This window comes from Pelodiscus sinensis, chromosome 11 (assembly GCF_052426305.1).
Source record: "Pelodiscus sinensis isolate ZL-2025 chromosome 11, ASM5242630v1, whole genome shotgun sequence".
In the NCBI taxonomy this organism is placed as follows: domain Eukaryota; kingdom Metazoa; phylum Chordata; order Testudines; family Trionychidae; genus Pelodiscus; species Pelodiscus sinensis.
In genome coordinates this window covers 1,118,945-1,143,307 of record NC_143062.1, presented here as the reverse complement: position 1 = coordinate 1,143,307, position 24,363 = coordinate 1,118,945, and the positions used below count along the sequence as shown (strand labels likewise).

At 40.8% G+C, this 24,363-nt stretch overlaps 1 protein-coding gene across 1 annotated transcript in view; it reads right to left on the bottom strand.

Annotated features, from left to right (window-relative positions):
* Nucleotides 1-24,363, bottom strand: part of FAM120A (family with sequence similarity 120 member A) — a 111,626-nt gene that overhangs the window by 82,923 nt on the left and 4,340 nt on the right. The window contains exons 2-3 of the mRNA XM_075939695.2: nt 13,662-13,908; nt 7,940-8,022 (exon numbers count right to left, since the gene is read on the bottom strand). Of these exons, the coding sequence (XP_075795810.1) occupies nt 7,940-8,022; nt 13,662-13,908 (330 nt within the window). The remainder of the gene's footprint in view (nt 1-7,939; nt 8,023-13,661; nt 13,909-24,363) is intronic.

Below are 24,363 nucleotides of genomic sequence, written 5' to 3'. Positions count from 1 at the left end.
AGGGCTGCAGTACTGACGTCAATATATTAATTCACAATCAATGTAAGTACATGCTATAAAAATACCTGTAATAATCATCTAGTCCTGTAATAGGAGAATACTAGGAAAAGCAAACAGTTAGTACTAGGAAAAACTGAACTTTAGTGAGTCTCATGTTTTTATCTGATTTGTTTACATGGACAAACTGAAAAAAAATATCAAGTCACACATTTTAGTTATATTAATACTACTTTTATCTCAACCTACTATATATTTTAGAGAGTCTGTGCATCTGTCTGTATCCGTCTGAGTCTGTTTGTTCAATAACTCCTACTACACAGAAAAAACTTAAACAACAAATAGTCTAGTAACACTTTAAAGACTAACAAAACATGTAGATGGTACCATGAGCTTTCATGGGCATACCCCACTTCTTCAGATGACCGGAGTGTCAGATGTCCAGAACCAAGAATAAATAGGGGAAAGACGAAAAAATTGGAGGGGGGGGGGAGAGAAAGAGAGGCAGTGGGTAGATAAAGTTTCAAAGGGAAAGCAGAGCCAGTCTGTAACAGGAAAAACTGAAAAACAACAGATAGTCTATTAGTACCTTAAAGATTAGATCGTTAAAAGAGGCTGATAAGAACCATTAGTTTGTACTTGGAGAGGAAGAGTACTAACAACAGATTCTATGCAGACATCAAGAACCACTGTTTGTTCGGTTGATAATGTCCCAGCCATCCAATATCGTGATTTAAACCATCTGCATGAGAATTAAACTTGTGAATGAAGTGGAGTTCCAATCCTTCTCTATGTATTTGGCTTGTGGAATTGGTCTGTAGCAAAACAGCAACTTGGACATCCCTTAATGAGTATCCATGGAGATTAAAGTGTTCTCCAGCAGGGTTTTTTTGTGTTCCCTTTTTGAATATCTGATTTGTGTCCATTGATTCTCTCATAAGGACTGTCCAGTTTGTCCAATATATATTTCAGTGGGACATTGCTGGCATTTGATGACATAGATCGCATTATTGGATGTGCAGTTAAATGAGACTCTGATTTGGTGGCGGATGTGGTTGGTTCCAGTATTGCATTTGTTTGTATAGATATGTGGACAGAGTTGGCACCGGGGCTGATTGCAGGGCTGGGTCCCTGGATGCTTATGATGTAGTTATGTAGCATAGTTACCGGAAAAAATAATTTTGTTTCAAGTTGGGCAGTTGTCTGTAAGCGAGAACAGGCCTTTCCCCCCAAGACCTCTGAGAGCGAGGGGTCATTTTTCAAGATAGGTTGTAGATTGTGGATAATGCACTGGAGGGGGTTTAAGTTGTGGACTGTAGGTAATGCCAAGTGGAGTTCTGTTTTCTCTTTTGGGTCTGTCTTGAAGTAGTTCATGTCTGGGTACTTTTTTGGCTCTGTCAATCTGTTTTTTCACTTCTCCAGATGGGTATTTCAGTTTTAGGAATGCTCTATATAGATCCTGTAGATGGATATTTGTCTGTGGGATTGGAGCAAATCCGGTTGTACTAAATCCTACTAAACAGTAATGGCTAGGGCCACCAAATGTGGTATGCAGCTTCCTCTTATCATAACTTAAACCAAGATCAGGGTTTGGTTGTGCCAGGATAATGGGATATGCATAGATGTGATGGCTTCACATCAAACAGAAATGGAGTGGTATAAGAGGAGGGATAATTATACTCACAAATGACCACAGGGGGGCAGTAAGTGCCCCAGCCCTAGCAAGCAGCAATTGGGCAGCAGCAGGGTCCTCACCACGCCAGCCTGTCCCAGAGAGCAGCTGCTGGCCGCCATGTGGCTCCCACCACAACGGCCCACCACAGTGTAGCTCCCACTGCCCTAGGCCAGCCTGAGGGAGCAGTTGCCATCTGGGGCATGGCCCTGTCCCTTCCACAGGGAAAAGCTGGCAGACCAGCCGCCTAGCTTCTGCCACCCTGAGCTAGCCCCGGTCCCAGCCCCGGGCACTGCCTGGTAAGTCTTCTAGTTATAACATATACAATTTAAGTTCAAACACATTAAACCTTATTAACACATTTAGCACATTTTTTAAAGAAGCAAGTCCAGAACTGACTTTTCATCACTGGTTATCTACGACAGATGTCACCAAACTCCTGCTCCCAGCCGGTCACAGTAAGCTGCTGTTATACCGGTATGTTTTGTTTACCTAGATCACCCACCAGCATGGAGCTCCTCAGCTCCCTGTGGCTGCAATTTGCATTCCCCCAATGGGAGCTGCAGGGACACAACACAGGGTAAGGGACATGCTGGCAGTCACTTCCCGCCATTCCCATTGGTCAGGAATGGCAAACTGTAGCCACTGGAAGCTGCAGGGCCCCATGCCTGCAGACACTCCAGGTAAACAAAACATCCTGGTTACCAGCCACTTACCCCGATGAGCCAGGAGCCGAAGTTTGCCAAACCTTATACATAGGATCAGCTTATGAAAGGGCTATAAAGTTTTCCCATTTTTACCTATCCATCTTGGGGGTGGGGGCCCAGCTTATAAACAAATGGGCTAATAAACAAGAATACACAGCACATTGCTCAAGGGTGTGGATTTTTCACCCCCTTGATTGATGTAACTATGTCAGCCAAAAATTTAAGTGTTGATCTGGCCTAGGTGGTAAGAAGTTTGCTCAGTCTGATTTCAGAGATGAGAATAAGTATCCTTTTCCTGAAGAGCACCTTTTCCTCTGGTAGAAAATTAGACGAAGAAGAAAAAAGACGACCTCCCTCTACCAGCTGAAAGAAAATCCCTGCTAGCATCCATGGGGCAGGAAGAAGTCATATTTTTAATATGACAGGGTCCCTTTTTAAAATTAGTAGCTTTTACAATGTTCCATGGCAGGAGGGGGCCTTTACATCCTTCAGCAGCAATTTTGTGGTTGCTTCAAAGGTAAATTGAGAAGGCAAACAGAAACAGCCGAAGTACAAGAACAATGAGGTATTCATATGGAATTTAAAAGATACTTTAATATAATAAAAAGAAAATATTTTCCCGAACATACTATATGCAATTTACTTATGGAACTCACAATTAGGCACCAATACAAATCAGGAAATCATCTAGTAAGCCAAACTCAAACTTGGTTTATAAAAGAATGTTTCCTTATGCTTGGTTATGCTACTGTCGGAGACAAGATACTGCATTAGACAGAAGACTGATCTGGTCAGGCCTGGCAGAACCCATGTTCTCAACCAAAAAGTGAGTTTTCTGAGCAGTTGAAGTTTAGTTTTTCTTTCTTTTATTGGAAGGGGGGGGGGGGAATCATCCCAAATCTTGGAAAGTTTAGTTTAATGCTTGTGGCAAGTGAGAGGACAGCTACACAGCTACGGTCTCTCATTTTCTAGTTAGCAGAGAAGAAGAAAGGAGCCCCAGGTTAAGAGCTTTTCACAGCACTTGGGATTGTTGGATGCTCAGGTTAGAGGCAACTGAATTAAGATGCAACACACATGACCTGTGATTGTCATACATCTTCGACCTTTACTGTTATCAAAATAGCCTCTGAGAGGCCTTACTCATGGCTCATTGGTACTTATCTGAAACTGAATCTAAATAATTGTGGAAGCTGAAAGTGCGTAACACCAATGTGTTCATCTTTCTGAGGAAGCTATGACCAATTTATAGAATGATATGAAATTCACCAACCCAAGTAAAGAGCTGGGATTCCATGAAGAGCAGGCTGTTTAGGAGAGGATTTTTGGTGCCCAGCTGGCCTGGACTATTAATCTGAAAAATGTGAGATCCTGGAAAACAGAAAGAGGCTGTTAAGGACATGGCTACATGTCCTGGACATGCTAAGCCACAGGAACCCAAGGCAGCTCAATGCCCTTCTGTAGGACTCTTTTTTTATTGCTCATTTAAAATAGAATCCAACATCTCCAAGTAGATTAGACCACACTGATTTTCAATGACCCATAAACACTGAAATTATTGTAAAACAGGGATTATGCTCAGATACTTATTCAACTTAAATGGCCATGGCTCTATTAAAGGAGTTACAGAAGAAATGGTCAGATAATATTTTTCATTTACATTAGGCGATATGCTTTGTAATCAGTCTCTCTGCCTACTGAGCTCTGTGGCTGCACACAATCCGGTAAACCAATCTCTACAACTGACTTAACCGGAAGATAATCTACCTCAGACTAGGAAGGAAGCTCTAGCGTAGCCTTCCCAGACCCTCCCCTGGGCCCAATCCCTTCAAAAGCAAAGTAACCATGGTGCTAGATTCTAGGACTACATTCTTTACAGACCTACAAGAAAACTACCCTTCAGTAGTGCAACATTCTCCTGAATTGCCATGTCCAATTTATTCCAGGGTAAAAAGATCAGTCCGGTGGAAGAAAAGGTGCCAATTCCCATGGCCCCAACTCAACATGAAGAGCAGTGGATCTATATCCTCAACTAATCATTCCAGACCTTTGTATAAAAAGGGCCTTATGACGACCAATCGCTGGATACTATAAATACGTTTCATGTACTCAACAGTCTTTGCATGGAAATGAGCTCTTTTCTTCTCTGCTTCCCCTGAAAGGTCTGTTCGAAAACAAGTCTATACCCAGGATATGCTAGATTACTCAATTTAAAAACGTAATGTTAGGATTCCAGCTTTCTTAGGCAAGCACTGTGGCTGAACTCATGGCATCTAATGGTTTCTCTCCCTTCAACACCTAAAATCAGCTTTTCAAGCTCCAGGTGCCATTCAGGAAGTCACTCCACTGGTCCTTGCTATTGATTAGCAGGATGTTTAATCTCTATCATTCCAAACATGTTTATTTATCCGTAGCATGGAAAGCCTGCCAAGCATGTTCCACAAACATAAACAGCCAAAGCCCCTGCTCCAAAAGGCTTATGGTCTAAATAGTTCCTTTGGTTCTTCCCTTTGTAGCAGCAAAAGCAATTCAGATCGCTTCCCTTTAAGCGAACCATTAACACTCCCCAATTTTTCCAAAGGGAAAGTGGTTCTTTCTGTGGCTTCAGAAGGCAAGGCTTTTTGTCCACTTGTCTCTGTCTGAATCAGGGTCAAGTCAGAACAGCAAGGTTCAAACGTTCTAGAAGTGAACAGCTAGCAACAGAGCCAAGCCAAGTAGAGGCTGTCTTCTGAGAATTTTACTACCCCTACCCCCACTTATTACTCTAGATGTTTCTGAGTTCATCCAGACAGTAAAACCTTTGAAAAAGGGCAAAAAGATTATTTTCTTTTCCCCACCTTACCATGCTAATTCTTGGGGGCACTGGAGAAAAGTACAATTATTCAATTTTACCCTACAGCATTGGTGGTGCTTTGCCTCAATTCCACACTTCTGGGCAAGCTGATAGGTAAAGCTCCATTCTTGATAGCACCATTACTTTGCTACTGAGTAATAAAAAGGACTGAGAATGTCACAAAAAAACACTTCAAAGAACCTTAGTTTACCTAGTCTCTGTTCTTCTTGATTAACAGCCAGGTCCAAATTTTCTGAGGTGCTAAGGCATCCAACTTAAGTCAATGAGAAATCAAGGTAACAAGAACTTCTAAAATTCAGGACAACACTGTCTTTCCCATTATTAAAACAATAGGAAATTTTCTAAATGCCAAATTTTCGCAAGAGGGAATGAGAGGTCCCTGCTTCTTGTAGCTATAGGCTACGTCTACACTGACAGTTATTTCGGAATTGTTATTCTGAAATAGCTTATTTCAAAATAGCACATCTACGCTATAGGGAAGCCTCACAATTAGTCCAAGGCAGGCTTCCCTAATGTAGAGATGGTATCTCGATTTAGAGCCCCAAGGAGTAATAACTTAGAATGGCCCTGGTGAGGGGTTATTTCGAAATAGCAGAAGTGGAGCGTCTACACACACCTTATTTTGAAATAGCTATTTCGGAATAGGCGTTATTCTTCGTAAAATGAGGTTTACAGAAGCCGGAATAAGCTGTCCATTATTAACGGAATTACTGTGTAGATGATCACATAATTATTTCAGAATAACGTCCATTATCCCGAAATAACTTTGTTGTGTAGACACACCCATAATGACCATAACCCAAAGTCAATAAAAACAAAAAAACTGAGCTCCCAAGCTGAGTCCAGGTATAGTAACTTCACTTAGAATCATAGCACCCTCCCAATTTCAGCATCTGAAAAGCGACTACTAGACTTTTAACTCGGATCATTGCTCCAGGATCGAGACAGTGCCTAACTCCTCTCTCCACTAATCTGATTAAGTCTTTGGCTTACAGACGTACCTGGCAGGGTTGGTTTGTTTGGGTTTTCTGTAGTGTCTGGGGAAAATTATGTTTTATTTTTGCCACACCTTTAGTTAACCAAAAACCTACTAACTCCAGAGTTTTGATGACATTATTGATGCTACTGTGCCAAATGGAAGCTATGTTAAAGTAGTTCTCTTAGAAACTCAGGAAGGCGATATCTGAGAAATGGAAAAGCAAAGCAGCAACTGAGTTAAAAAAAGTGTTGGAAGTATCTGACGGGGGGGGGGTCTTTTGAGTAAAGTGAATTTAAAGGCAAACAAGGCAGTATAAATCTTAATTTAAATGATGTTTTTATAATAACCAAGTAAAATGTAATATATATTTGGCAAGTACCTTATGGAACATGACTGTGGCCTTACTGGTCAAAGCCATATTCTGAATCAGTTATTTTGATCTTTGAGTAATATTACATCTGTAAACTAGCTCCCTTTGGTCGACATCTGAGATCCCAAACAAAAAAGGAAACTCCTTATGCCCCACTAAATAAGATGACAAAGATGGGCTTAAACAACTCTAAGGATTTCTCTTCCACAAAATTTACTACGGATTCTCCTTTTTTTCCCATTCTGAGGACTTTATCACAGAATGATCTTTTCATGGATCAATAACCCTCCCCAATAATCTTGCTAAAGAGATGGAGAAGGGCTTTGTGGCTCTCCTGTGATTGCCCAACTGCAGTTTAAGAACCAGTGGACTAAAAGATTTTTCTGAAGACAGAAGTCCCTCTATTCCTCCCCTAAACTTTTCAGCTTAATAACTTAACTGAGAGCATTAAATTGGTCTTCAAATTCAAATTTCTAAATTAAGTTTTAGCTTAGAAGTGCTCCACCATCTCTACATTTAGCTGGAATGGCAGAAAAAATTACTCTCTCTTACAAATACCACCTCCCTTACAGTGGCATGTTAAAGTATTATTTTGTTACACAGCACCAATTTTCAAAAGACAGTCTAAGAAACTTAATTATTTTAATTGCTTTTCATTAAATTAAAAATTGCCTGACTTTTTTCTAGGCTACGCTTGATACAAAAAAAACCAAGCAATTTTTAGCTTAAAATGTAGGTCAAAAAGTTGAGTGCTTAAGCTGTAAAGTTCAGGACAGGGGAAACAGTTAAGTATATTTGATAAAGGGGAGGAAAGAGCAACAGTTCTGAATTGTTGCCATCATCCCATCCCCCAGTGAACCCAGCTGCCCTTTCAGCAGCAGTTTTTGGCTTAGTACCACTTTTAACTCACAGCAGAAAAGAGTCCTTATGTTAGTATTTAATAGAAAGTAAGAATTAAACTGGTCACTGAGCCATGAATTGCTCCAGACAGGACAACCATACTCAATGCAAATCAGAGGGATTAGATATCCAAAGTAATTTTTAAAGGTATTTTTTAAATATATACACAATTTTAAATATACTTTATTACAAATAAGGGGCCAATTTTAGCAGTGAGGTACATGATAGCATAAGTAGCTCATTAAAAGGTGTGCAGACTAGAGTACCATACCTTGCATCAATTTGTCATTAGATAGCTATTGGCATATTTATTTCTCGGGAGCTGAAGGTGTCTAGTCTTCGTTTATTGTATCTAAAAAGCGCCTAAGATGTGAATCAGCTGCCTATTAAGAACATACTGCTGTGGTTTGCTGCTAAAATGGATTATAATGTTTAAATGCTAGAAATCAGATTAGGTTTGTACCTTAAGTGAGGCTAGTGGATGTTCTGGACCAAGTAAACTCCAATGAAAGGAAGCCAAATCTTCATCAGGAAGAATGTGATTACCTAGAATATACAACATGCAGAACTTTTAAAAAAAGTACACCTTTTAAAACCCAAGCACTTTGTATCAAACTGATTTTGCATTAAAACAGATTTGCAGTCAAATCGAAATAAATATCGGTTTAAGAAGGGGGCAGGGAAGGAGTTAACTTTGTAAACAAAATCTATTATTCCATAAAGCCTAATTAAAATGTTATTATAGAAGCATAATTATTTCAAAGCCTGAAGGCTGTCTATTAAGAGCAAAATATTAACTCTACATTTCTATATTTTTCAAGTTCAACCTTAACTTTGAATTTTCAGATTAATGTGATAATATCTATGCTTTTATTGCTGAGGTGATCTTATTTTTTTTCTGGAATAATCTGTTTATACTAATCTAAATCTGTCTTACAGTTTTATGTCTGGAATCACTAACAATTCAGAACACAGAAGCTAGTACTCCTGTTGGAGATGCAGCCAGAAGTCAAAAAAAGTTATCTTAGGGCTTCACCTACAGACACTTAGAATCCTATCTCCCATCACGGCTGAAACTTTCTATGCTCCATTTGATGCAGTTGGGTACCTAAAAAACTCTGCAGCTAACACCTAGATTTAGTAAATACTCCTCAAATGGGTTCAAGCTCAAACAGACACTTCCTAAAAATAATCGAAGCTGCCAAGCCTCACGGATCCCAATAGAAAAAAAAACTGAAATAATTGCGTTAAACCATTTTGAGGTAAGGTTGCCAAAAACTGTAGGGTAACTTTTGAAATACTGAGGACTGTTCTTTTATAAAGCTCTCGTATTTTCAAAGTGGCCTATTCAATCAGCTTTGAAAACCTTTGCAACAGCAGTCTGCCCTCAGCAAACAATACGCATGAGAAATATCAAGCAAATTGGCTTATCTGGCAATGCTGGGTATAAGAGATTAACAAAATCCTACTTTCAAAAATGAAACTAAGCTACCATCTGAAACTATTCTCTCCCCATATTTTCGTTATATTTGCTAATTTTAAGATGAAGAACCACATTGCTTAATAAACTAATTACTTCGTAAATACTACCTTCCAGTCAATTGGTTAACCTGGGAATTAAAAGGATTAGCAAATTAATGACAAAGCTGGATGGTCATTTACTACCTAACCCATTTTAGTAAAGCAGAAAGTTATTTAAATAATTTTGATCTTCCAAAGCATAGCACACATTGCAATCAGAAAAAATAATTGAAGAAATGAGAGGCAACAACTTGAATAAAGCAAGAAAATGATTCACTGATGACAAGGCAACAGATTACATCATCTCTAAAAATGGATTTTACAAACCGAGAAAAGAAATCCTTACAGACTCAGTTAAATTTAACAATCATAAATGTAGCAACAAAGTGTTTTTTCATATTTAACAAGTCTGTAAAAAGGAAACAGGCCTAGTTTCTAATGCTGTCATTTAAAGCAGGATTTTTTAAACTTTTTCACAGCTTCAGTATTTTAGAGTATGTCCCACTCTACAGTTGCTACAGTAGCAGCACAGGTATAGTACAACTATGCTTCTGTAATGCCATAACGAGTAGATGCCTCCTACAATGATGGAAGGAGTTTTCCGTTACAACTACTCTGAGTACCTGTGGTTAGGTCAATGGAAGAGCTCTTTTATTAACATCTCTGTATCTACATTGGGCAAGCTAACTATAATACAGAATTTCTCATAGTCCTGAGTGATGCAACGAAGTCAAAATAAGTTTTCAATGTATATCAGCCCTTAGCAATATGTGATTTATGAATGGGAAGGAAAGGCTATGGCAACCATAGCAATTGGTTATAAGAAAAGAAAAATATTTAAATGATTTGAGGGAAACCAATACCATGCTACTAGTCACCCTCTCCACACTACCAGCGGATGTCTACTACTAGCGGCGCGTCTGGGCTGTCCCACTGCCGGCGTGCTCCGCGGCTTTGCTCCCCGTCTCCCTGGTCTGCTGGGGGGGGGGGGGGAGCTTCCCGCTGCCCGCGTCTGGGCTGTCCCGCTGCCTGCATGCTCCGCAACTTTGCTCCGCGTCTCCCTGGTCTGCTGGGCTCCCCCCCAGCAGACCAGGGAGACGTGGAGCAGCTTTTCTCGCCCCGGAGGACGCGGGCAGTGGGACCGCGGCGCATCTGGGCGTCCCGCTGCTCCCGTCTTCCAGGGCGAGAAAAGTCCCGTTCGTAACTGCGGATCCGACATAAGTCGGATCCGCGTAACTCGGGGACTGCCTGTACTATATAGAACATTTAAATCAATTCAACATATGCAGTAGAAGATGCAGGTGCACTTAGTTATTTACTATGGGTACGTCTAGACTACATGCCTCTGTCGCCAGAGGCATGTAGATTAGGCTACCAGACATAGTAAAATGTCGACATCAAAGGTATTTGTCGACCACCCACGTAAACCTCATCCCAGGAGGCATACCTGGGTGGTCGACAAATACCTTTGATGTCAACACCCGCGCATCCAGACTATCGCGCTGAGCCGACAAACAGCTGATCAGCTGTTTGTCGGCTCAGCGCGGCAGCCATGTAATTTTAAATGAAGCGGCGATTATTTAAATCACCGCTTCATTTTACTATGTCTGGTAGCCTAATCTCCATGCCTCTGGCGACAGAGGCAAGTAGTCTAGACGTACCCTATGTCTGCTATACCATATACAGACTCTACACTTTAAGAAACATATTTACAAACACCAAAAACCAGTATTTTGCATTAAAAAATAGTATTCTGTAATTAGACTTCTTACACTTCATACACACAATGGAGAAGAGATTAAGGTTACACAAGCAACCTTCACGCCACTATTTCCTGATCTGAGGGCTTAACTAGGCAATCTCAGTTTTTTATTATTTTTCCCCATTTTTATGACATTTAATATTTTTTAATAACAATGTTAAGACATGAATTAAAGACACTGTCCCCTCTAAGAAGTACACTGAATAAGATCCCTGTACCTCACACTGAGCTTAGTTTTCCAAAGAGACAGGTTCACACAAGGTTTTCACGTGTACAAATCAATACTTAATGAAGGGATCCAAACTCCCACTGTTTTTGAGTTGGATCATATGCTTTTAAGTGCACACAATACCCAAAAAGAGGATGTGTCCCTGGCAGCATCTTAACTGCCCAATATCTGAGGCACTCTCCTTTCTACAATACATAGCTAAATTAAACCTGAACAATACAAACTACGTTCTCTGGTTACAGAAAACTTCCAGAGAAGCTTGAAAAAAGAAACATACCATACTCTCTTCACAGATTGTGATTTTTAAACCCCCAAAACTGATCCAATCACTTTGCTGGAACTTGTCGCCAAGTTTCAATTATTTAACCCCCACAATTTTGTGCCTTTTTTTTTTTTTTTTGGTAAGAGAAGTCATCACTTGTCTTCACATTGTACATATTCTGTAACGGTGGTCCCTTTCTCATCCTCTATATTTCAAGAACAATTCATCTTTGAGTAGCATCAGGTATAAAAACTTACAGCCCAAAAGGTGAACTTTAACAGGGCGTTAACTAACAAGACTAAAAGCTTGCCCAAAAAGGAAAACTGACCGGCATAACTACAGTGAAATTATTATTCTACTGTGACTATGTTGGTATAACTCTCCCATGCAGACACACTATTCTGAAATAAGTGATTTTATTCTGATACAACAGTAATTTATTCTGGAATGACTGTAATTATAATTATAAACCTCTATAAAAGTTTAATTATTTATATTACTGCAGCACCTAATTCAGTAGCATGCATTATAATATTCAAAGACAAACATTATAGTACTGATAAGCCTGCAGAATCCTACAGTTCAAGTGCCCAGAGTTCATATAGAACTTTTCTATAGCTACATCACTTTCACTCCATAAAATAAGAAAACAATAAAATCAATCAAGATGTTAGCTCAATGTTCTGAACCAATATGAAGCAATCCACAAAAATACCTGGTAACTTTATTGGTCTCAAAGGGTTAGTGTCTGGACATATCAGTGGAATATACTTCAAAAAGCTTACAAGTAATTCCAAACATTAAATCACAGAAAGACCAGGTTTTCTCTGATAAAAATAAATTCTCAGGACTGTTTTTTTTTTTTTAAATTTAAAATGTGCGTTTAGACAGATTGTATCAAGAGCATTATCAACTACCACCCTCATAAAACTACTAACATCACTAGCTTTTTTACAAGTATTTCATAGTAATGGTAATGTATGTACTTTGGGAGTGGTTGTGATAACTATTCTTGACACGGAAAGAAAACATGAAATGATACAATTAGAAATATAATCTATTTCCTGCATGGCACATCGCAAGCCTCTTTTGACTCACTCGCTGATATATGGCTCTTTCCATTCTCATGTAAAGCAGGATTTCACTTTTTAATAGGAAAATATTAGCCTTGACAAAGTATGTATATATGGCTTTTAGCATTTACTAGAGCACTTCAAGGGAGTAATACATAGCCCTTTTCCTGCACAGATATCAAAGCACTTGAAGTATTATACTCATTTTATAGATGAGAAAGAACTAAGGCAAAGAAATTATGTGATTTACCCAAGGTCGCTCAGCAAGTCAATGGGAGAGGAGGAAATAGAATCCACATCTCTCTGCTTTGTCTGGTGCTCTATGCAGCATATCATGAAGGAAATCATTTATTCAATACTTTTTGCCCAGATACAATTTAGGATACCAGTCTTTGTAAGTCTTATTCTTCGGAGGTCTCTCATAGAAAACCTCAGTGCTGCAGTAAATAGCAAATCAGTTAACAGAACGAAGTGCTAGAATGGTGCTGGCAGTACTGTGCTGGTAGAACTGACATCTTACAGATGAGACACGAAACTGAGAGGTCTTCACTAGTTGGGCCCATTAAAGATCTCTTGGCATTTATCATCTGAAGCAAGAATGTGTCCTAGCCAAACTCCAACTAAGAGAGTAGTATCTTTCTTACCAGTACTTCCCTGCAGCTTCAATTAAATATAGTTCTTTTCGGTTATAGACATAAATTGCCATTCAGGTAAACAGCTGCTCAGATTACCTCAGTGACAGAGAAGTGATGTGGGCAGCTGAGACACTGCTGTTTGCATAGCACTCATATTTGACATAAAGTGTATTTTGGAAGTGCAAAATACCTGCACGATTCAATATTTTTAGCATGAATGGACAGAGTACACAAGTACATCTGCCCATCTGAAAGATAAACCAGGGTAATTAAATGGAGAGCTTAAATACTGTGTATTAATATGACTAAAGCTGACTGAAAACTTTGTTCCCATTCATGAAGTAAAAAGCTTTGACTAGTGAAAGCTTTTGCAGAACTCCTGCTTTATTTCCATAAGAGATTTGCATTACTCTGTTCACAACCTTTTCAGCTATTCATAGAGCAGCTCTCCAGACTCAAAAGTTGATTGCATTCACAGACATGCACAAGCTAGTGCCACAAGAAACCTAAAGCTTCTATCACTCCATATGCACAGAATACAGTAGCTCAAAAACAATGTAAAGGGAAACAGATCAAAAAGGAAAGAGATTTGTTAAAGCTATTATACACATATACCTTTTACAAATCATTCACTGTTAAGAGAAATGTAAGTTGCAAGTTTCACTAGTCACATTACATAAAATTATCTTATTATTTAACCTACCTAACAGAGCAGCAAAAATAGGAAAGCGGTTTGGATTCAGGTCCAGTTGCTTGGCAACTTCATGCATCAGATATTGGCTTGTTGTGAGACTTTTCCCATTACGGCTCAGTTTTAGGGCATGGGCACTGAAATAGTAAGGGATGTTGCACAATGCATAATCGGAGTCATATGCAACCAAACCATGGAAACCTTTTTCTCTGCAGAAAGCAATTACTTCTTGATGGTGATCCTCAATGCTCTGTGCAACCTAAAAAATAAGAGAAAAAAACATGAACAGTCTTTTCTCATATTTAGTATGACATGCTGAGATCCATAGCTATAGCTTAAGGCAGGGCTACTCAACTTTGGAAGCCCTGGGGGCCACAATGATACTCACAGCACATGCCGAAGGCTGCAACTTAAGCGTGGTTGCATATTCATGCAAATATATACGGAAATATATGCAAATTGCTTCTTTCACCCTGACGGGCATGAACACAAAGATTAAGGCAAGACTACACAACACACAGGCCCTATTTAAGTCAGTTCTGCCGATATTAATAAAATGCAATATTTACCCGATTTCCACCCACATGACAGCACTTTTAATGAGCAATGACAGTCCAGGAATTTAACTACTAAAACGCATAGCAACATTATATTAACTGCTTTTTTGTTTTGGCTTCCTCCCATGGGCCGTATGTTCAGCCCTGCATAAACCCAAATCGCACTGCAGAACGCAAACAAACAGGCCATGGACTACATGCGACCCTCAAGCCTCGTAGTCCTGGCTTAAGGAGAACCTGAACACTTGGAGCAAGTTAGGAATGTTAAAATACCCTTATTTTAGTAAACATGTAACAGCTGAAATTTACAACAGTTGCGTGTTTACATGTGGAAGGGCAAGTAGACGGGAGCCAGCTTCCACAAATATCGACTTCCACTTGCCTCTGCCCCACACTGATGCCTCTGTAAAAGGCAGCGGGGGGAAAGAGGGGGTGTAAGGCAGCTTCACTTTAAAGCTGGCGCCCGCCTCTCCACCTCTGTTTGCTGCAGCCCAGGCTGACTGCGGACAGGAGACTACAGGACCAGGCGCGAGCTGGGACTGAGCAGTCCCGGCTCACACTGGTCTGGGACCACCGAGCCGCTGCATTTTAAATGCAGAGCCACAGCACTCTGGAGCTGACATAAGTTCAGTTCCAGCTCGTGCCGGTGCCAGGAGCTACTCCAACCATGGCTCTGCAGAGTGGCTCCCCTTATCGATTTATCGTGTAGTCAATACAAAATGTATCGACTACATGATTAGCCAAACCACCGTTCCCTAACATCCTTAATTTGGACGGGAGTGATACTACTAAAAGATAGATCAGTATTACTGTATTATATTACATTTTAACAGTTTTTCATTAACACATTATTACACCACTGAATATCAGCCAAACTACAGAAAGGAAAAAAAAAAAAAAAAAAAAAAAAAAAGACCCTCAGAGATGTACTTTCCTAGCCACTGAAAGGACTAGAATATGAGTGGTCCCAACAAAGGCATAAGTACAGAGGGTTCAGGAAAGCCAAATAAAGACCAACTTCTGACATTGGAAATAAGTTCCTGATCGGACAACAAAGGTCTTGTGTAATAATATTTTTAAACTATCCTCTACAGTTGACATTTCCATACACTGAACTTCCAATGACTAATAAGTTACACGAACCACAACTGCAGTATCAATCCCTGGACAAACTGAAATAAATTAACACTATGTTTATGAAAACTTACTCCTGTGTCCTCTGCTTTTACCTACGTTGCAAAGTATCAGAGATTTACAAAATAGCTGACAGTTTTCATGCTGATACAAAAAGCCTCAAACATCCCAATTTAAAAACAGTGAATAATAAAATGCCTTGAAATACCTATTCAAGAACAAGAAAATATCAAACACAACAAGGATAAAACAGAAGCTCCATTCATCTCACTACATATGTTTATACATTTACAAACTTAGACTTAGTGATAAATTAACCAAACGTAAGTGTTAGTTTGTAAGATCCATGGCACATGAACTGTCTTAGGTGTTGCAGAAACAGAACAAAAACACAATAAAGTCCTGGTCCGTGACACGGTCTCCTATGCAGTATAATACATATAATAAAATAATCAAAATAGTACTACCATGCTTCCATCAAATTAGAATTGTTGAAACACACACTTTTATTACTTACTAAAAAAAGATGCTTTCATTATAAAAGACTATTTTAAACAATTATTTGAATAAAGCAGCCCTTGTACTCTGGTTATTATTCCATTTTATCTGCATGTAACAGTTACATTGTATTGCTCTTCTGTTGACTCTCAAGCTTCTGGTAAGGATTCCCAGATGTAAGTTCAGATTTCCATATCTAACTTTATGATTGGCTCATATTTAGAAATCATGTCTTGAGTAACTTTTGAGCCTCTTACTTGGTATTTTGTTTATATAATCAGTTTAAAGCTTGCTAAATCATACAAGTTTCGAAAACTTTTACCTAATTTCTTAGGAAAAATATGCTTGGCATATTTGTTAAAAATCAAGGGAAGAGGAAAAAGTGATGCTCATCTACATCTCACTTTTTCCTATCTTCATCTTTTAACTCCAGTTAAAGTTATCTAATTGCAATAATTTGTCCTCATGGTCAATGGTGCAAAAAGCTTCTCAACCACCCATTGCAAAGGTAACATCTTGCCAGTCATTTCCTAAGTACCTAATTAGTTCCACCACTGTGTGTTTGGTACATGTGGCTGTTTTGTTTATGTCCAAGATAACCTGCCAGAAGTTTTTCATTCTATCAAGTTGTCAGACATGCAATACCACACTGTAGTAACTCAAAAATCAGATATATAAAATGTTTTAACTTGGGAAGGTTACTAGCATAATTTTTAATAAAACTTGCTAGTACTTATGATTAATTGTATGTATCATGCACATGTTGGGTTCATATTACAGAACAAGAGTGTTTAAGTAACAGAAATATTGAGCTGTTAACATGATGAAAAGCTGTAATGAATACCTGTCAAGGTACAGCAAATATTCAACTTTACCAAAACACAAGGGCTACTTCTACATTGGCACCCCTTTCGGAAAAGGGATGCTAATGTAGCACGTTGGAATAGGCAAATCCGCAGGGGATTTAAATATCCCCCGCGGCATTTGCATTAACATGGCTGCCGCTTTTTTCCGGCTTGGGGAAAAGCCGGAGAAAAGCGCCAGTCTAGACGTTATTCTCCGGAAAATAAAGACTTTTCTGGAGGATTTCTTATTCCTACTTAAAAGTAATAAGAAATCCTCCGGAAAAGGCTTTATTTTCAGGAGAATAACGTCTAGACTGGCGTTTTTCTCCGGCTTTTCCCCAAGACGGAAAAAAGCGGCAGCCATGTTAATGCAAATGCCGCGGGGGATATTTAAATCCCCCGCGGATTTGCCTATTCCAAAGTCTACATTAGCATCCCTTTTCCGGAAAGGGGTGCCAATGTAGACACAGCCAAGCAGATACAAAATAAGTACAAAAACTAGAGATAAGAGATCTAAAAATTGAGACAAAACAAACTAGTTTGAACATGCATGTTATGCCAAAATAAAGCACATTGAAAAAAGCAAACTTTTTGATTTTTAACTAAGTAGCTTAAAACAATTTTCAGTGTTTAAAAAGATAAAAAATTAAGTTTAAACCTAAGTCATGTGTAAATGATGCCACAATGGGAAGAGAGAAAATAATTTAAGATTTACTATCTGACATATACAGAAAAGAAAATGAGGTTCTGCCAAAGCACTAACAATGCTAGGTCCATGCCCTGCTTAGTCATTTAAATTCTAAAAAACATGCTTAGCATAAAAACAAGTTTCTGTTTCGCAAATTACATTTCTTTCAATGGACAAACAAACAGAAGTTTATAGCAGAAATAAGGATCAGTAGAAGCTTTAATTTCTCAGATAAACCTGTTTTATCTTTTGTTATGCTCCAGTAATCTACAAATTCTTCAAAGCTGCTCTGGGAAGGAAGTATTTACATTTTTCTTAGCACAAGAAACTAATGGGACAGTTTGTAAAAGTGCAGAAAGACTTTAACAAATGTTTCCAATAAGATTTCGGAAGATTAGCTCATACTTAAAGCCTATTACCAATGTTCTCAAAACTAGCCTTCTTAAAACACCAAAATAAAATAAAATTCCATTCTGCAATGAGATTTTATTTCTTTATGCACATGCAAAAAAAGTAAACATGCAAGTTCCATTTACTCTTGCCCACCCAAAGTGTTGCCAGAAATTCTGGCATGAGAATAATGTGAAGGTATCTGGGATAAGGCTAAACAGAAGAAAAGTACACTTGAGGACTATATAGAACTATGATTCATCGGGGTGGATAAAAATTATTTAAAAACAATTAACATTGATTTGTATTTAAATTGGATTTTTTTAATAATAAAATACTAAATCTCATTTAAAAATCAGTTACTATTAAATCTCATCACAAACACGCTAAATCTACTTAGTCTCATAATGAATTAATACTCTAGTCCAGTGTTTCTCAACCTTTTTTTTTTATAAAGTACCCCTTTCAAAAAAAAAAAAAAAAAAAGTATCCCCTGTCTAACCCAATGCCCTCACCCCTCCTGCACAGCCAGGCACCCCTAGTGCCTTCCCCACACACACACTAACCCAATGCCCACGTCCTCCCCCAGAAGCAGGTAGCCCTAGATTCTTTTAACAATACCCATGGTCTCACCAGAGCCACTGCCACAGCCACGCACTTCTCCCTCCAGGCACTGAAGCCCGTACACAGAGTGGCCGTGAACTGTCAAGGCGCGTGGCTCTGAAAGACAGTCGAACATTCCCTTGAAGACAGGTGAGGCCGCCCCCTTCCTGAAACCCGGACATTTTTTGTTTTAAAAAAGCTGGCCAGATGGCAATTTAACATGGGAAAACAAGGATACGTCCGGGGAAAACCGGACGTATGGCAACCCAACCTTTGAAGTGCCTGCTCCTGCCACCTGGCCCTGCTTCAGTGGCTTGTCTGCAGGGAGCAAGTGGCCCACCAGCACTTGGCTTACTGCGTGGGGCTGTGCACTCCCACCCCAGCCTAGCGCTCAGGGGCAACTGCCCCCCCGCTTCCTCCTTGTTACGCCACTGACCAAGCCTGCCCCCCGAACTTGGAACTGCCCGGAGCCGCCACAGCCACATGCTTTTCCCACTAGGTGCTGGGGCACACATGCAGAGCAGCTGTTAATGTCCAAGCACGCAGCTCCAAACATTCAATTTGACAGGCATGTGCCGCCGCCCCCTCCGATTGGCCTGGGGAGCACGTGAACCCTCCTCCCGCCCTATGAGGAGCATGCGGCACTTCAAAGCGCTACATGCTCCTTGCAGGGTAGGAGGAGGCTTCACGCACTACCCCCACCTCCAAGCCAATCAGGGCCAGGGAGGGGGGAACTGAGCGAAGGTTCCTTCCCCCTGCCCCTGCCCTGCGTGACCATATGGCACTTTGAAGTGCCACATGCTCCTCACAGGGCAAGAATGAGGGCGGAGGAAACTTTGCACGCTCCTCCTGCCCCCAGGCCAATCAGGGCTTAGGGTACGGGAGCACGTGACGTCTCCTCCCTCCCTGCAAGGAGCACATGGTGCTTCAAAGTGCTGCATAGTCCTGCCAGGTCAGGAGAACGTTTTGTGCGCTCCCCCACCCCCAGGCTTTATTGGGAGGGGGAGCGTCAGGGCCTCAGTTGGCTGGATCAACCCACTTGGCGGGCCGTATCTGGCCCGCGGAAGCCCTTTTGCCCACCGTTGGGCTAGGCAGACTGGTAACATTTTGTTTACATATCTGCATATTGATTACTTGTGCAGATAAAATGTTACCGGTCTGCCAAATGTCTGAGAGTGGATTTGCCGGACCACAGCATAAAAAAGGTTGGGAGCCACTGCTCTACTCCAGTGGCCCCCAACGTGGTGCCTGCAGGCACCATGGCACCCACCGGGGCATTTATGTGCATCCGCCGAGTGACCAGGGCCAGCCCAAGCCATTCTTGCTCCCCGGGCACATGGCGCAGGTGCGGCCCCCACCCCGGGCACGCGACGCAGGCGCGCAGGGACGGCTCAAGCCATTCCTGCACCCCGGGCAGCCGGCACGCGACACATGTGCGGCTCTGCCCCAGGCGCATGCGCGGCCACTCCACCCAACGCGCTGTGCACCTTACAGCTGCAATCGGGTGCGCAGCGCACCGGGGGAAGTGGCCATGCACCGGGAGGAGTGCGGACCACTGCTCTAGTCTGTCCAGCCTAACTACCAGCTCTTGCCCCTTGAAAGTTCTGGACTTTTAAATATCTGCTTTTCAGCAGACTAAAGAAATGTACAAAGAAAGACACTGGCTGGACAGGATTGTTTCTGTTCTGTGTTTATGTGATGGTGGGTCTAGGCCAAATACAGCAGAGTTAATTTAAGACATTGTCTAAAGACCTAGACAACATATAGGAAAGAACTGGAAAAGAAGATGGAAGACATTCAGCATATACACAGCTTTCTATATTCCCCTACACTTTGCCACAGAAAAACTGTCTCAGCTTCTGGGTGGAAGAGAAATCCTATCTGAGAATATTTTGAAGAAATTTATTCCCTGAATAAAAAGAACATGTCAAGTGTAAGCAGTGTAACATATGATGAAAGGCCTACTTGCAAAAATGAAAAATCATAAGGAAAACTGTTTATTGGGGAAAAAGTGATGTGGATGAAGACATGGATGTGTCTGAAGAAGAATGTGAATCAAGATAGTAATGCATCGTTCAAGACTTTTGGTGTATGCCTTTTAGTGTAAGCGTGATTTATCAAGTCAATTCCTAAGCTGTTTGCTATGCTGGATGTTGCTAGAAAAAAAGTTTAGCTTAGCTAATCCTTATCATTTGTTTAATTGGTTAACTAGGTTTAGAATCTATCACCCAAGTATTAGGGATGTCAGCATGTAGTCGACTACACAATCAATAAAATTTACCGATAAGCCCAGACTTATCGACTATATGCATTACTCCCCGCTGTCTCTGTATCAGAGGCAGCAAGGGGCAGGGAAGCAGGAGCCGGTACCCCACCCCATGAGCAAAGGGTGAGCGGGACAGGAAGGACACGTGGGACGTTTTTAAGCTGGCACACATGGGACGCTTTTAAGCTGGCTGCCCAAGCATATTGCCTCCCAGAATGTCAGCGGGGAGGAGGGAGAGAGGAAAGAGAGACTGCTCCCCATGAGCACCAGATCCTGCATAGACGCCTGCCCTCTTGCCCCCATACTGTTGCCTCTGATACAGAGTCATCAGCGCAGCAAGGCAATGGGGTGGGGTGGGGGCTTCATCGGAGTGGGAAAGAAGCACACTGGCTGCCAGCCCCATGCCTGAGGACTATCGAAAAATCATGTAACTGCTAAAATTTGATGCGGTTACATGATTATTAAATTAGTCGATAGCTAACACCCCTATCACTTATACAACACAGAAAACTGAAAGAAATCTAGAGTTGTCGGTTGCCATTGAGTGGCATTTTCTTATTTTGTATTAAATATTACATGCCTCAATGTTGATGCCCTATGTCTATTCCCTATTTTATTTCAGCATAACTCAGCTTTACCAAAGGAAGTCCATCCTATACTTGTTTTCAATGGAGTTTACTCCAAAATTAAGTGATTTCTAAGAACAGTCAGCCTTAGCTTTTTTGGTAACTTGAAATCAGATCTGCGTCAAAACAACTGCGGGAGTGGGAAAAATGAGCACTAGTTGTAGAAATTTTAAGGACACCATACACTTAGCATTCTGAGGACTTGTCTGTTGGAGTTAATAAAATTTGAAATTAAAAAAAGTTTCAGAACAGCCGTCAGCTGGCAACCCAGGAGACTGCTGCAGTTGCAAATGTGAAACATTTATGTAATATTTAAGATATAGTTTAATAAAAGGTAAGAACAATTGTGCTTCCATGTATGATTTAGTTTTTACCATTCTTAATAGATACTGCAGAGAATGTGGGCACCAGTGGGGCAGGACAGCAAGTGGCCAGGGCAGGAAGTCAGGTGCCTGGGCAGGTCACCAGCTGACTGGCCGGCAGGCAGCGGACCGACTGATTCGGGTCCAGCGCCTTGGCCTTCGACAAGCACCACACAGCGCTGGCCAGCCCATGGGGCTAGGAATCCCAAGTGGAGAGGCCTGGCTTGTCCGGGGCAGGCCACTGGCTTACGCGCCAAGGCACCTGCAGTGTAGTAAGGCTTCCGGGCACAAGGTGGTTTGCAAATGTCTGGGGGAGAGAAGCATCAGCCCCGGGCAGCTGGGCTAGGCCAGCAAGACGGAGCGCGAGCTGGGCACGTTCCCTCGCCAGGCAATGTTGCAGGCGCATGCGAAGGGACCCCGGCCAGCGAGTCTGCGCCCCGAGGCTCCTGCCCACCAGCTGCCCTGGGACAAGCAGAGTCGTGGCCTCCGGCCCACAGCCGCCCCCTATTCCTCCTGGCCAATATATGGCTGCTGCATTTGCAGTTTCACACAAATAATGAATATTAGGTACTATTTCTTAAATAAATGAAAATCAAGTTATCTAAAAAAGTTACACAAAGTATACTCTCATATGTTCTAAAGTACCGTACTGAGCAGTAAATTAACATTTTAATGATCAGATTTGCACCATTATTTGAAGAAACGTGTGAAGTAGTATCAGTAGAAAACTTTATTTAAATTGGTGATGCAACTCACCTTGATTTAAATCAATTTAAATTAGGGATGTAAAATCCTATTTAATATAGTTAACCGGTTAACTGATTAAATGGGGACAGGAGCTGCTGCAACCCAGCTGCTGTGAAACTTACCAGGTAACCAGTTAACCAATTGCCCATTTCACATCCCTAATTGAAATCAACTTGATTTAGATCTATTATTTAAATCATCTTCGTTTAAATCAAATCAACCCTGTGATTAATAAAAGAAAATAATGTGAGAGAACAAAAAAGATAACTAATTTTTAGTTTTAAAATAGATATTCTTGAAAATAAGTTACTAATAAAAAACAAGAAACTTATGGTCTGATCTTCCTATCTATGCATTATCATAGTTGGTTGTATAAACTGATCATATATAAGGATTATAAACAAGTTCTCATTTCACAGAGGGCTGGCCATTTCAAACAGAGCACCATACAGAGCTGCTTTTCATACATAGGTCAGTAATTTCAATCTCTCCCACAGAGGCAGTGATTAAAAAAGGATTACTTTTTGAGAGAGATGTTAGATAGCAGGTAATAGAATAATCAACTGACCACCTGAATACTTAACAGTTAGTCGAATATTCTATAGTCTCCAGAGGCGAGACTGGCAGCCGCTGTGCTCCAGCCCCACGCCCAGAGAGCCCCCTGCCCTCTGTTCTTCTGCCCCTGTATTGATGCAGCACTGCAAGGTGCCAGGCGGGAGCCGGTCCACAAGCAGAGACTGTTTAAAGATAAGCTCCCATCGAAGACAAGCTGCCCGCAGCCCCACGCTGTTGCCACTGATACAGAGGCAGCAGCATGGGGTTTCAGCACCCCAATTCATAGATCAGCCCCTGTCCACAGTGGCAGTAGGAGGCTGCAGGCAGGGGCTGCTCCAGCTAAGCTGGAAGCAGTCCACAAACACCTTAGTGGGTTAACCGGTTAAATGTTAGTCTTTAATCGGTTAACCAGTAAAATGTTAACCAATTAAATGGGATTTTACATCCTTACTAAGGCTATGGCTACACTAGAGACGTTACAATGGCACAGCTGTACTGGTGCAATTGCAGTGCTGAGGTTTCCCAAGTGGCCTTTCTACGCCAACAGGCTAGAACTCTCCCCTCAGCATAGCTAAGCCAGCCCAATGAGCGGCAGTTGCTAGGTTGGCAGAGGAGCATCCCCTGCCAACATAATGTCCACACCAGTACTAGTCAGTGAAACTTATGTCGGTCAAGGATGGGTCTTTTTTTCACATCCCTTACCAACAAATGTGCTGGTATAGATACAGGTTAAGAAAAAAAATGAGCCATTAACTGCTAGTTAAAATATACTATTGATTTGCTGCTTGTTAATCAACTATCAATATCAAAACAATCTATAAATTCATCTATTAAAAAAAACGTATTTTACTGATAGGAAATCCTCATTTCTCTGGGACTACAAGCTAAAAAATATTCTTTAGTGTCCATAATTTGCATATTATTTATGCACACTCACATAAGATCACAGTATCCATTTAAACATGAGCAAAGGCACCACATAAAAAAAAATCTTACTCTTAATACGTGTATCCAGGAAAAACAAAAGACAGTTATGCTATAACCAGAATGTCACATCAGACTTGATACTTTTATTTAGAAAGGACATTAAAGATGACCTGGTGGAAGTATGCTACCATCATAACAAAAGCACTTTAACTTTAAATAAATATAAGGTTTCAGTGTTTTGTAGTCCATAACAGACTATTGCAAAAAAAGAAACTTTCTATCCTGATGGATTTCTAGTTTATTCTAGGTATGTGCCATACATGATTAACACAGAAAGGTGGAATTGCACCTCTCCTGTTAGCCACAGGTTCTCATACAAAAAATTAAATCGATATACAGACAGGAACAGGAAAATCATTCACACTAACATGTCATTAATAGTAACATATTGTATGTCTGTCATTCCTGTTAACCAATCACTACACTAGATACATTAATCCACCGAGTTAGAAAATT